Source organism: Hyperolius riggenbachi, chromosome 1 (genome assembly GCF_040937935.1).
Source record: "Hyperolius riggenbachi isolate aHypRig1 chromosome 1, aHypRig1.pri, whole genome shotgun sequence".
Taxonomy (NCBI): domain Eukaryota; kingdom Metazoa; phylum Chordata; class Amphibia; order Anura; family Hyperoliidae; genus Hyperolius; species Hyperolius riggenbachi.
In genome coordinates, this window is record NC_090646.1 from 292752399 (window position 1) to 292766831 (window position 14433).

General features: G+C 47.0%; 1 protein-coding gene across 4 annotated transcripts in view; it reads right to left on the reverse strand.

The window, feature by feature from the left end:
• The window catches only part of B4GALT1 (beta-1,4-galactosyltransferase 1), a 311629-nt gene extending 297720 nt beyond the window's left edge, over positions 1–13909 (reverse strand). For 2 of the 4 annotated variants that reach the window (XM_068233724.1, XM_068233723.1), the window contains exons 1-2: positions 13669–13897; positions 13224–13546 (exon numbers count right to left, since the gene is read on the reverse strand). In XM_068233724.1, coding sequence (XP_068089825.1) covers positions 13224–13542 — 319 coding nt within the window. In that variant the 5' untranslated portion in view covers positions 13543–13546; positions 13669–13897. Of the gene's footprint in view, positions 1–13223; positions 13547–13668 lie in introns of all 4 variants that reach the window. The other 2 variants (XM_068233726.1, XM_068233725.1) reach the window with 2 other exon arrangements.
• Between the last annotated feature and the right edge of the window lie 524 nt (positions 13910–14433).

The window sequence follows — 14433 nt, forward strand, 5'->3', positions numbered from 1 at the left end:
CCATGGAGGCATCCAGGATTATTATATTTTTTTTTTCCTGATTTTTTTCCTCTAAACATGGGTGCGTCTTATGGTGAACCCAAAAAACTCATTAATATCAAAGCTGAATATTTTTGAAAGTAGTTTTTACCGTATTTTTCGGACTATAAGACGCTCCGTCTTATAGTCCGAAAAATACGGTAAAAACTACTTTCAAAAATATTCAGCTTTGATATTAATGAGTTTTTTGGGTTCATTGAGAACATGGTTGTTCAATAACAAAATTATTCCTCAAAAATACAACTTGCCTAATAATTCTGCACTCCCTGTAGAGCTTGCTGCAGTTCGCCTGCGTTTGTGTGGTGCTATGCCAATTGCTTTGCGATCTCCCCTTTGAGAAAACTTCTTGTGGCTTTTTTACATTGCAAAACACAATGGTACCAGTCGATCACACCCAATAATAGTGGCAAAACACATGCTTAAAAAGAAGTGGTGGAAAAAATATATAACAAAAAAAAATTGCAGTGCACCACAATCTGTCACAGACAGAGTTGTATGAAAAAGTGCAATAAGACAAGCCAGATTCGTTTTGGAACAACACGTTTTGGAATGATGAGACAACCAAGTTATTCGGTCATAACAAAAAGCGCTTTGTAGGACGAAAGAAAACAGCATAGTAATAAAAACACCTGCTGCACACTGTCGAATTTGGTGAAGATTCCATCATGTTATGGGGCTGTGTGTGGCTAGTTCAAGGACTGGAGCACTTGTTAAAGTCTATGGTCAGATGAATTCAACCCAATATCAGTAAAATTCTGCAGGATAATATTCAAGCAAGTTATGCAGGGGTTGGGTATTCCAAGAAGACAATGGCACAAAATACAAAACTTGAAACAAAATCTTCAAAGGAATTCATGTAGGGGAGAAGTACACTGTTCTGGAATGACCGTCACAGTCTCGACTTAAATATCATTGAATATGTGATGCTTAGAAGCAGGCTGTCCATGCTCGACAGCCATAAATTTAACTGAACTGGAAAGATTTTGGATGCATGAATTGTTAAGAAATACCTCCACCCAGAATCCACGCATCAAAGGCTATAGGAGGGGTCTAGAGGCTGTTAGATTTTCAAAAGGAGGCTTTTTAAAGTATTGCTTTCATATCTCTGTTGGGCTGCCCGCTGGGCGAAAAAGTATCACTGAACTGCGGTATGAATAACGTATTTAAAGTCTTCCCTCACAATAGAGCATAATGCTTTGCATGTATTGTATTACGCTCTTATGTGGGAAGACCATGCATGCTATTCTGCTTACAGCAGTTTAGCATATACAGCTCAAATTGAGTTATGATGAACACTGCATAGTATTTGCAGTTAATCCAATAAATATAAAGAGAATCTTTTTTTTTTTTTTTTTTTTTTTAAAGGAGCCCCTGGGGGGTACTTACCATCGGAATAGGAAGTCACTTGAGCCTAATGAGGCCTCCCCCTTCCTCCTGTGCTGCACGGATCCAATGCTGACGATAATTTTACCTTTGCGATCCAGCACAGGTGCAGTACCAACTCCCCCCCCCCCCGGGCTACGGCAGAAACAGCAGAGCATGATCAGGTCGCTCTACTGCGCAGGCATACACATCACCAGTAGAGCGGACCCGATCGAGCTCTATTTCCATCAGAGCCCGGAAAGGAAAGATGGTGCAGTGTGTGGATTTTTGGGGGGAGCCTACGCTAGATCAGGGCTACTGCGGAGGAGGGGGAAGCCTCATTAGGATACAGAGGCTTCCCCCTCTTGTGGTAAGTACCTCATAGGGGGACTTTTTCTCTTAGATTCCCTAGTTTTTAATGCAAAAATACAGTCCTGGCCAAAAGTTTTGAGACTGTCAAAAATATAAGTTTTCACAAAGTTTGCTGCTAAACTGCTTTTAGATCTTTGTTTCAGTTGTTTATGCGATGTACTGAAATATAATTATAAGCACTTCATATGTTTCAAAGGCTTTTATTCTCAACTAGTAACCTTAGCCCGTTTAAGGGCTGGTTCAGACGGACGCTTGTGCAGCGTTTACCGCCAGCGTTCGGGGCTTGGCGTTAAACGCTCCCATTAAAGTGAATGGGAGTGTATGTACCAAGCTTTCACGCGCGTTTACACAAACGCGGCGTTCGGGTCCCGATTTTCCCTGGCTACATGTAGCTTCCAGGGGCGGTTAACCGTGACGGGTAATGTCCCCCTAGGGGAAGCAAAATTGCGACCGCATTCGAACGCAACACGAACGCTGCTGAAAGCCTGAACACATCACCACTGCGACGTCAACGAACGCAACGCCTCCAAACGTTCGTCTGAACCAGCCCTAAAAACGGGCTCTGTCTTTCAGCACTCCTCCTCGCCTCGCCCCTTCTGGCCCATCCTCCATCCGCTCTACACAGTCTCTGCATCCCTCCCTGCACGGGACACACACACGAAGTCAGGCACAGGGATGCAGAGACATTTGCATATTATAGAGGATTACATGAGATTTATGCAAAAAGTGTCAGTATTTGCAGTGTTGGCCCTTTTTCAAGACCTCTGCAATTCGACTGGGCATGCTCTAAATCAACTTCTGGGCCAAATCCAGACTGACAGCAACCCATTCTTTCATAATCACTTCTTTGAGTTTCTCAGAATTAGTTGGTTTTTGTTTGTCCATCCGCCTCTTGAGGAATGACCACAAGTTCTCAATGGGATTAAGATCTGGGGATTTTCCAGGCCATGGACCCAACATTTTTACGTTTTAGATACCCGAGCCACATAGCTATCACTTTTGCCTTATGACACGGTGATCCATTGTGCTGGAGAATGCATTGTTCTTCACCAAACTGTTGGAAGAAGTTGCTGTTGGAAGGTGTTTTGGTACCATTCTTTATTCATGGCTGTGTTTTTTGGCAAAATTGTGAGTGAGCCCACTCCTTTGGATGAGAAGCAACCCCACACATGAATGGTCTCAGGAAGCTTAAGGGCCCATTCACACTTGCTGATCGCAAAACGCTAGCGATTTTGCTAGCGTTTTGCTATGGCGGTTTTTGGCGATTAACGCCCCAAAAAAAAAATCACCATTCGCGATTTTTTTTTAGCGATCGCGTTTTGCGCTTCTATAGCACTAAACCGTGATTTCCGGGAAATCGTCTGAAAATGGTGCAGGCCACGCATTTGCGTTTAGCGTTTTTGGGCGATTTGCGTAAATTGCCCAAATGAGAACGGGCCCATAGACTTATTACCCTAGCGCTTTGAAAAGCGCTAGCGTTTGAGCGTTTTGCTGAAATCGCTGGCAAAATGCTCAAGTGTGAATGAGGCCTTACTGTTGGATGACACAGGACTGATGGTAGCGCTCACCTTTTCTTCTCCCGACAAGCCTTTTTCCAGATGCCTCAAACAATCGGAAAGGGGCTTCATCTGAGAATATGACTTTGCCCCAGTCCTCAGCAGTCCATTCACCATACTATCTGCAGAAGATCAATCTGTCCCTGATGTGTTTTTGGGAGAGAAGTGGCTTCTTTGCAGCCCTTCTTGACACCAGGCCATCTTCCAAAAGTCTTCGCCTCACTGTGCATGCAGATGCGCTCACACCTGCCTGCTGCCATTCCTGAGCAACCTCTGCACTGGTTGCACTCCGATCCAGCAGCTGAATCCTCTTTAGGAGACAATCCTGGCGCTTGCTGGACTTTCTTGGACGCCCTGAAGCCTTAAGAATTGAACCCCTTTCCTTGAAGTTCTTGATGATCCTATAAATTGTTGATTGAGGTGCAATCTTAGTAGCCACAATATCCTCGTCTGCGAAGCCATTTTTATGCAACGCAATGATGGCTGCATGCTTTTCTTTGCTGGTCACCATGGTTAACAATGGAAGATCAATGATTTCAAGCATCACCCTCCTTTTAACATGTCAAGTCTGCCATTCTAAAGGTTCGTATACACGTCCGATAAAGATCGTTCGTTACGAACGATTCGTGACGTTTACACGATATTCAAATTAGACTGAAAAGATCGTTCGTAATGAACGATTGTGTACACACGTGAACGATATAAGTATAAAGTACTGAACGACGAACGATAAAAAAATGCGTGCGCAAACAGAAGTGACGTTATGACAGGCAATAAGAACATGCGTTATCGGACGATCTTTGTACACACTGCAACGATTGAACGATTATCTTTCGAAAAAATCCGCCGGGTTGGATCGGTCCGATTGAACGATAACGATCGTTATCGTTCACAAAAACGATCGTTCACACTTTTTGAACGCACGATTATCGTTCCGATTGTCGTTATCGTTCGTTTTTGAACGATCGTTATCGTACGTGTGTACTCAGCTTAACCCAATCCGCCTGACATAATGATATCCAGCATTGTGCTTGTCAACATTCTCACCTGAGTCAACAAGTTGATTACTGAAATGATCTCAGCAAGTCCTTTAACCTCCCTGGCGGTAAGCCCGACCTATGCTCGGGCTAGCCGCCGGAGAGGATCACATGGCCCCCGGAGGATTTTTTTCATAAAATTTGATTTATATGTTTAAAAGGAGTTATCAGCCCGAATTAAGAAAGTAAGCGCTACTTACACGGGGCTTCCTCCAGCCCCAAGCTCCCAGCATGTCCCTCGCCGCAGCTCTGCACGCAGCCGTTCGCACAGCTCCCTCCCGGTCCCCGGCGATGACGTCAGGCCGACCTCTAAGTTAGTTCCTCTAGTAGTTCTGCACCTGCGCAGTCTGCACCGGTCCACGTGGCGGTGATTGACAGCGCCGCTCGCGCAGGCGCAGTACAGGCCGACCTAACGTCATTGCCAGGGACCAGGAGGGAGCTGCGGCAAACGGCTGCGTGCAGAGCTGCTGCGAGGGACATGCTTGGAACTTGGGGCTGGAGGAAGCCCCGGGTAAGTAGCGCTTATTTTAATTTAGGCTGATAACTAAATCAAATTTTATGAGAAAAAATCCTCCAGGGGCCATGTGATCCTCTCCGGCGGCTAGCCCGAGTATAGGTCGGGCTTACCGCCAGGGAGGTTAAAGGACCTGCTGAGATCATTTCAGTAATCGTCTTGTTCACTCGAGTGAGAATGTTGACTGAAGCTAAATGGTGAAGCTGCGGCTCTCGCGGGATCACAGACGGGTAAATATTGCCAGCGGCGATCGGGGTGGGGGATCAGAGCGGTGCCAGGGGACTTGGGGGCCATAGTTAGCTAGCGAAGTGCTAGCTTAAGCATTTAAATCAAATTTTATTAATAAAAATCATCCCGTGGACGCAGCCTCTGAAACTGCGTACCGCCAGGGAGGTTAATGACAGCAATGAAATGCAGTGGAAAGGTTTTTTGTGGATTCAGCTAATTTACATGGCAAAGAAGGACTATGCAATTCATCTGAACACTCTTCATAACATTCTGAAATATAAGCAAATTGCCATTATAAAAACTTAAGCACCAACTTTTCTAAGTTCCAATATTTTTGAGTCTCAAAACTTTTGGCCAGGACTGTACTTTCAAAACAATATGACTAGAGATGAGCTTTCTGAATGATTCAGAACAGAACTTGTGCACTGCCAACCAGGGCTGTGGAGTCGGAGTCAAAGCAATTTTGGGTACCTGGAGCCAGAGGTTTCAATAAACTGAGGAGTCAGAGTGATGATTTTTGAACTAAATCCATAGCCTTTGTAAAAAAGACTAAGGAGTCGCGTCGAGGAGTCGGTGCCATTTTGAGTACTTTGAGTCGGAGGTTTCATAAACTGAGGAGTCGGAGTCAGATAATTTTTGTACCAACTCCACAGCCCTGCTGCCCACCACATTACATTCCAGCTCTCATACACTCCCTCCTTCACAGCCAGAAAAAGGAAAGAGCTGGATTGTGACATGGAATGCAGCGCAGAGAGGCAGCGAGGAGAGTTAGGTAATTCCCCCCCCCCCCCCCCCCTGGTGCGGTCTGATACTTAGTAAGCTTAGACAAGGATACACACAAAAACACACTGATAAGATTATTTGATCCTCTTAGCAGCCATTTTGTGCTGAGCGGCCATTTTGTGCTCAGCGGCAGCCATTTTTTCTTAGTGGCCGTTTCTTTAGCTGCTATTTTCTTTGTATTGTAACTTTTTATAGTACATTAAAGAGAGTCTGAAGCGACTTTAACCACTTAAGAACCGGGCCAATTCTGATGGATCTGTGCTGCTTGGGCTCTCCAGCCCACAGCACAGATCCTGTTGCAGCCAGGGCGACCAGACTTCCCCCCCCCCCCTTTTTTCCCCACTAGGGGGATGTCCTGCTGGGGGGGGGGGGGGGGGTCTGATCGCCGCCGGCTACTTGTGGTTAGCGGGGGGGGGGGGGGGGGCTCATCAAAGCCCCCCTCCGCAGATATCCATTCTGTGCCGCCTCTGATAGGCTGAAGCCTATCAGATGCCGGCAATCCCCGGCATCGCCGATTTCCATTACGGCGCTGCAGCAGCGCCGTATGATGTAAGCAGCGGGGCTTTCTTCCCCGCGTATTTACATTTCGCCTGCGAGCCGCGATCGGAGGCTCTCAGGCAGTTCACGGAGACACCCTCCGTGAACTGACATGGTTTCCATGTAAAACCACAAACGACCAGCCGCCGCCTATCGGCGTTAGGCGGTCGTTAAATGGTTAAAAACAGCTTTTTAGCTTATATTCTACATGGGCATGTTTGCCCCTGCTAAAACGCTGCTCTCCCGCGGCTGAACGAGGTGTCTTTACCCCCCAAATCCCCTCCGTGGTGTCTGGGGATCGCTTCCTGTTGAGGCAGAGCTAATGGCTGCAGCCCCGCCTCTCAGCGTGTCTATCAGCGCTGGTCACTGCCTCTCTGTCCAAGTAACCAAGGTTGAAAAACACCATCTGGCCAGGGAATGATAATTGTTTTCATTAGTTGTTTGAACATTTCTAGAACAGCCCAAAACATAAAAACTTAGCCGTAATATTTACTGTATGCAAGAATGATGGACAAGTCATTGTTATGAGAAGGTTTAGTGCTCATTAATTATCTGCTCATTATATTAATAGCATTCATTGGCTGTTTTTCTTCTATGATGCAAAATACATAATTTTTTCTTTATAACAGCAGAAAAGTAAATAAACCTTTGAGTGAATCTTGAACGCACATATCGATCTGTGTGTGTTCGTTTCTTACTCCCGATGCCACCGTTTTGACCGATTACCGAGGCCGACTGTGGTGTATGCATGAATGGTGTGACTGGAGTCTTGAAAAGAACCCACTATGGTTTTTATAACCTAACACACACAATAAAAAAACAAGACATACTTAAAAAGGAGGAGGAGGAGGTGGTGGGACCATGACAGCATGGGGAGGAGGATGGCACAATGGGGGGGGGGTGGACTTAAGGTAGAGTTACGCACACGCTCACGGCCCACAAGGAAGGCCTAAGTGCTCAGCAGAAACCTACACAGGCGTAGATATAACTTACAAATGGTGTCCTTGCTCATATTTGAGCCTGAGACCCTAGCTCTTCAAGAGAAGAATGCTAGCCACTGCGTTATATTTTAATATTTAGAAGTGTTAGTACATTCAGTATTGTAATGTTTAGTGGTTATAGTGAACACAACAAATTGCTAAGTTTTTCCTCTGTTATTTCACCCAGTCTGGATTCTTAAACAATTTTTTTTTTTTTTTCTCTCATGAAAGGCTAGTTCACTGTGAACTAGCCTTTCATGAGAAAAAAAAAAAAAAGTTTGTGGATCATTGCTTTCTACTAATAGTTGTTGAATCAAAACCCGGACACAGCTAACATTTCACACAATAGGTGTAGTGAATGCAACTGATTTATCAACCTTTGGACAATCAGCTGCTCCATTTAAAGAGACACTGAAGCGAGAATAAATCTCGCTTCAGTGCTTATATTCAGTAGGGGCATGTGTGCCCCTGCTAAAACGCCGCTATCCTGCGGCTAAACGGGGGTCCCTTACCCCCCAAATCCCCCCTGCAAAATCTACGACCAACTTGGTCGTAGATTTTGCTGCTCTTGAGGCAGGGCTAACGGCTGCAGCCCTGCCTCTCAGCGCCGTCTATCAGCGGCGCATCGTCTCCTCTCCCCCGCCCCTCTCAGCGAAGGAAGACTGAGAGGGGCGGGGGAGAGGCGGAGATACGCGCTGACAGACGCGCGTGAGGCAGGGCTGCAGCGGTTAGCCCTGCCTAAATGCGGAAGCGCTGCCCGGGACTCCACAAGGGGATTGGGGGAGGTAAGGGACCCCCGTTTAGCCGCGGGATAGCGGCGTTTTAGCAGGGGCACACATGCCCCTGCTGAATATAAGCACTGAAGCGAGAGATTTATTCTCGCTTCAGTGTCTCTTTAATGTGTCCGTGTACATTGCCAATTATAACAATGAGCAGATTGGAATGATTGTAAGAGACCTATTTAACCACTTGCCGACCGCCCACAGCCCATGGGCGGCGGCAAAGTGGATGCCTTAAGGACCGCAATACGCCTTAGGGCGTTGCGTCCTTTTCCTATGCCGGGGGAGCGATCGCGTCATTGATGACGCGCGCTTCCCCCGGCAACTGGCTCCGCCCACCCGCCGTAACATCCCGCCGGCCATACGGAAGCGCCGGCGGGATGTTAACCCCGCGATCGCCGCTACAAAGTGTATAATACACTTTGTAATGTATACAAAGTGTATTATACAGGCTGCCTCCTGCCCTGGTGGTCCCAGTGTCGGAGGGACCACCAGGGCAGGCTGCAGCCACCCTAGTCTTCACCCAAACACACTGATCTGCCCCCCCCCCCCGCCCACTGATCGCTCACAGCACCCCTCAGACCCCCCCCTGCCCACCCCCCAGACCCCTGTTTGCACCCAATCACCCCCCTAATAACCCATCAATCACTCCCTGTCACTATCTATCAACGCTATTTTTTTTTTATCTCCCCCCCTGCCCCCTCCTGATCACCCCCCCACCCCTCAGATTCTCCCCAGGACCCCCCCCCAGACCCCCCCCCCCTGTGTACTGTATGCATCTATCCCCCCTGATAACCTGTCAATCACCCATCAATCACCCATCAATCACCCCCTGTCACTGCCACCCAACAATCAGCCCCTAACCTGCCCCTTGCGGGCAATTTGATCACCCACCCACACCAATAGATCGCCCGCAGATCCGACATCAGATCACCTCCCAAATCCATTGTTTACATCTATTCTCTCCTCTAAACACCCACTAATTACCCATCAATCACCCATCAATCACCCCCTATCACCACTTGTCACTTTTACCTATCAGATCAGACCCGAATCTGCCCCTTGCGGGCACCCAATCACCTGCCAACACGCTCAGATTACCCTCTGACCCCCCCTTATCAATTTGCCAGTGCATTAATTACATCTGTTCTTCCCTGTAATAACCCACTGATCACCTGTCAATCACCTATCACCCATCAATCACCCCCTGTCACTGCCACCCATCAATCAGCCCCTAACCTGCCCCTTGCGGGCAATCTGATCACCCACCCACACCATCCGATCGCCTGCAGACCCGCAGTCAGATCACCTCCCAAGTGCATTGCATCTGTTCTCTCCTCTAAACACCCACTAATTACCCATCAATCACCCCCTGTCACTGCTACCCATCAGATTAGACCCCCATCTGCCCCTAGGGCACCCAATCACCCGCCCACACCCTCAGACCCCAGCCCTGATCACCTCGCCATTGCATTACTTGCATCTATTCCCCCCACTAATCACACCTTGAGACACCCATCAATCACCTCCTGTCACTACCTGTCACCCCCTAGCAAACCTACCCATCAGATCAGGCCCTAATTTGCCCCGTGTGGGCTCCTGATCACTCGGCCAAACCCTCAGATCCCCCTCAGACCCCCTTCCGATCACCTCCCCAGTGCATTGAGTGCATCTATTTTCCCCTCTAATCACCCCCTGAGACACCCATCAATCACCTCCTGTCACCCCCCTAGCACTCCTATCCATCAGATCAGGCCCAATACAACCTGTCATCTAAAAGGCCACCCTGCTTATGACCGGTTCCACAAAATTCGGCCCCTCATAGACCACCTGTCATCAAAATTTGCAGATGCTTATACCCCTGAACAGTCATTTTGAGACATTTGGTTTCCAGACTACTCACGGTTTTGGGCCCGTAAAATGCCAGGGCGGTATAGGAACCCCACAAGTGACCCCATTTTAGAAAAAAGACACCCCAAGGTATTCTGTTAGGTGTATGACGAGTTCATAGAAGATTTTATTTTTTGTCAAAAGTTAGCGGAAATTGATTTTTATTGGGTTTTCTTCACGTGTCATTTCACAAGTGTCATTTTTCACTAACTTGTGACTAAAAATAAAATCTTCGATGACCTCGCCATACACCTAATGGAATACCTTGGGGTGTCTTCTTTCTAAAATGGGGTCACTTGTGGGGTTCTTATACTGCCCTGGCATTTTAGGGGCCCTAAACCGTGAGGAGTAGTCTAGAAAACAAATGCCTCAAAATGACCTGTGAATAGGACGTTGGGCCCCTTAGCGCACCTAGGCTGCAAAAAAAGTGTCACACATGTGGTATCGCCGCACTCAGGAGAAGTAGTATAATGTGTTTTGGGGTGTATTTTTACACATACCCATGCTGGGTGGGAGAAATCTCTCTGTAAATGGACAATTGTGTGTAAAAAAAAATCAAACAATTGTCATGTACAGAGATATTTCTACCACCCAGCATGGGTATGTGTAAAAATACACCACAAAACACATTATACTACTTCTCCTGAGTACGGCGGTACCACATGTGTGGCACTTTTTTACACCCTAAGTGCGCTAAGGGGCCCAAAGTCCAATGAGTACCTTTAGGATTTCACAGGTCATTTTGCGACATTTAGTTTCAAGACTACTCCTCGCGGTTTAGGGCCCCTTAAATGCCAGGGCAGTATAGGAACCCCACAAATGACCCCATTCTAGAAAGGAGACACCCAAAGGTATTCCATTAGGAGTATGGCGAGTTCATAGAAGATTTTATTTTTTGTCACAAGTTAGCGGAATATGACACTTTGTGAAGAAAAACAATTCAAATCAATTTCCGCTAACTTGTGGCAAAAAATAAAATCTTCTATGAACTCACCATACTCCTAACGGAATACCTTGGGGTGTCTTCTTTGTAAAATGGGGTCATTAGTGGGGTTCCTATACTGCCCTGGCATTTTAGGGGCCCTAAACCGTGAGGAGTAGTCTTGAAACAAAAATGACCTGTGAAATCCTAAAGGTACTCATTGGACTTTGGGCCCTTTAGCGCAGTTAGGGTGCAAAAAAGTGCCACACATGTGGTATTGCCGTACTCGGGAGAAGTAGTATAATGTGTTTTGGGGTGTATTTTTACACATACCCATGCTGGGTGGGAGAAATACCTCTGTAAATGACAATCTTTTGATTTTTTTACACACAATTGTCCATTTACAGAGTTATTTCTCCCACCCAGCATGGGTATGTGTAAAAATACACCCCAAAACACATTGTACTACTTCTCCCGAGTACGACGATACCACATGTGTGGCACTTTTTTGCACCCTAACTGCGCTAAAGGGCCCAAAGTCCAATGAGTACCTTTAGGATTTCACAGGTCATTTTGAGAAATTTCGTTTCAAGACTACTCCTCACGGTTTAGGGCCCCTTAAATGCCAGGGCAGTATAGGAACCCCACAAATGACCCCATTTTAGAAAGAAGACACCCCAAGGTATTCCGTTAGTAGTATGGCGAGTTCATAGAAGATTTTATTTTTTGTCACAAGTTAGCGGAAATTGATTTTGTGTTTTTTCACAAAGTGTCATTTTCCGCTAACTTTTGAACCTTCCCTTTAAGTGAGAAGAATGTGGAGTCTGCCATATTTATTATCTTTTAAACAATATCAGTTGCTTGGCAGCCCTGCTGATCTATTTGGCTGCAGTAGTGTCTGAATTACACCAGAAACAAGCATGCAGCTAATCTTGTCATATCTGACAATAATGTCTGAAACACCTGATCTGCTGCGTGCTTGTTCAGGGTCTATGGCTATATAAGTATTAGAGGCAGAGGATAAGTAGGACAGCCAGGCAACTGGTATGGTATAAAAGAAAATAAATATGGCAGCCTCCATATACCTCTCGCTTCAGTTGTCTTTCAAAGGGAACCCGAGGTGAGAGTGACATGGAGACTGGCATACTTATTTATTTTTAAAGGGAAGGTTCAGGGACAGTTGGTAAAAAATAAAAATCCGAATCCACTTACCTGGGGCTTCCTCCAGCCCGTGGCAGGCAGGAGGTGCCCTCGGCGCCGCTCCGCAGGCTCCCGGTGGTCTCCGGTGGCCGACCCAACCTGGCCAGGTTCTGAGCCTGCGCAGTACAGCCCGGAGGACGTCCGATGACGTCAGCGCGCCGGCGTGGAACGCACAATGGAGCGCAGAAGAGGCCCGACCTGGCCGCCGGCCTGGCCAGGTCGGGTCGGCCACCGGAGACCACCGGGAGCCTGTGGAGCGGCGCCGAGGGCACCTCCTGCCTGCCACGGGCTGGAGGAAGCCCCAGGTAAGTGGATTCGGATTTTTATTTTTTACCAACTGTCCCTGAACCTTCCCTTTAAACAATACCAGTTGCCTGGCAGGCCTCCTGATCCTGGGTCTCTATTACTTTTAGCCATAGACCCTAAACCAACATATCCATTTCAGGTACTCTGACTCAGTCTATTTGACTTCAGGTTACCTTTCACATTAGACAAAGAGTTCCAGAGCGTTACATTGTAACGCATCAGGGAGCTTTTAATCGTCCAGCGCCTGCATTTTCAGGTGAATTAGAACTAGCGCTGCTTATCAGCGAACTGCACCTTCTCGACGTCACGCCGTAGGTCATAACGCATGCACGAAACCGGGTTCGTGCACACGTTATGTAATGTGAGAGAACTCTAGTAGTGTGAATTAGCCTTTGCTGGTGGCTAACATAGTAAAACACTCCACTGCTTGTACACAGTAAGCAAACAACATTATATAGCCCAAAACTTTTCATCTGTTAAAAAAAAAAAAAAAAAAATTTCCTTTGACACCAAATGTTTAACATAAAATCTGATCACAAATATGATGACGTTGTCAAAAAGAATTCAAACTCCTGATAGTGCTCAGCTAACATCCAGAGCAGGGGCACAGCAGGGGCTCCGGAATACACAGAACAGCTCACTAATTTGCACATGTACACAACACATCCACTTCATACAGATGTAAATACCAGGGCGGGGTACCCACAGCAGCACTTACCCAGCAGAGGAGAGGTCTCCGGGCAATCAGGCAGCACAGAGGGCTCGGTGGTCACACCAGTGGTGGCCGCACTTTCCCCGAGTCTAGTGATGACGGTAGAGAGCGGGGACCCCGCCGTAAAGTTGCTCCCGTTTGCTTTTCGGTACTGCGGGTGATCTGTGAAGAACTGGAGGAGATTCAGCTCGCTGCCAGACATGTAGTAGACCAGGGTAACACTGAGGTGAATGGCGCAGAAGAACACCAATAACTTGCAGGCTTTCTGCAGCGAGGTCCCTGGCAGCACAGCAGCAGAGGAGCCAGATAGTAGCGGATCTTTCATTATGCTGAATGAGGGAAATAGAGGAAACACGCATGTAATGGACCCCGACTGAGTTACACAGGCGCCTCTACACTTCCCACAGCGAAGTCTTAGCGCTCTGCTACACTCTATAGCGCACCAACTTACCGGACTGGAGGCGGCTACACAGCTATGAGAAGCGGGCAAGTGGCCTGGTGCATCTCGGGCGGGGAATATGTTCGCTCAAGCTTCAGTTTACTGCATTAGAACATGTATAATACCGAGCGGCTGCTGTTGCCTCAGAGAGAGCCGTCCAGGCAACAAACTCTACGTGACGTCAGCCACACAGGGGTGACACGAAGGAGGGGGTGGAGAGGCAGAGCTCACTAGAGACCCTAACAAACCTCTACTTTAATAGTTCCGCCCATTAAAAACTTATAAACTAGTCGTTTCCACTTGTTGATATGATCCTGCCCAGGAGTTCGCTATGTGCATAGATAGTTATTTTTGTAAAAAAAAAAAAAAAAAAAAGTCCTTTTTGGAAAAGTTCAATTCAGGCCTTTAACCCACTACAAAACGCTATTGCTAATCGCAATCGCTAGCATTTTGTATGAGCGGTTTGCAAGCAATTTCATGATTGTTTTCAGGAGCGATTTTAAAAAGTGTATTCTGTTTGCCAGCGGTTGTGTAGCGATTAGAGTTTTAATTCTGATTGGTCCTTTCAATTAATTTTTATTTTGTTACAGTGTGCAGTAACTTCAAAACGCTTGCAAAATCGCGCTGTGCAGGTTTTGATGAGCGATTACGCAAGCGTTTATAAACTTTACATTGCAGAAACGCTAATCGCTAACGCTAAACGCCAAAAATGCTGCATGTCCTGCGTTTTGCGATTTGGTAATCGCAGTCGCTCCAGTGGAACTGGCCCATCCATTA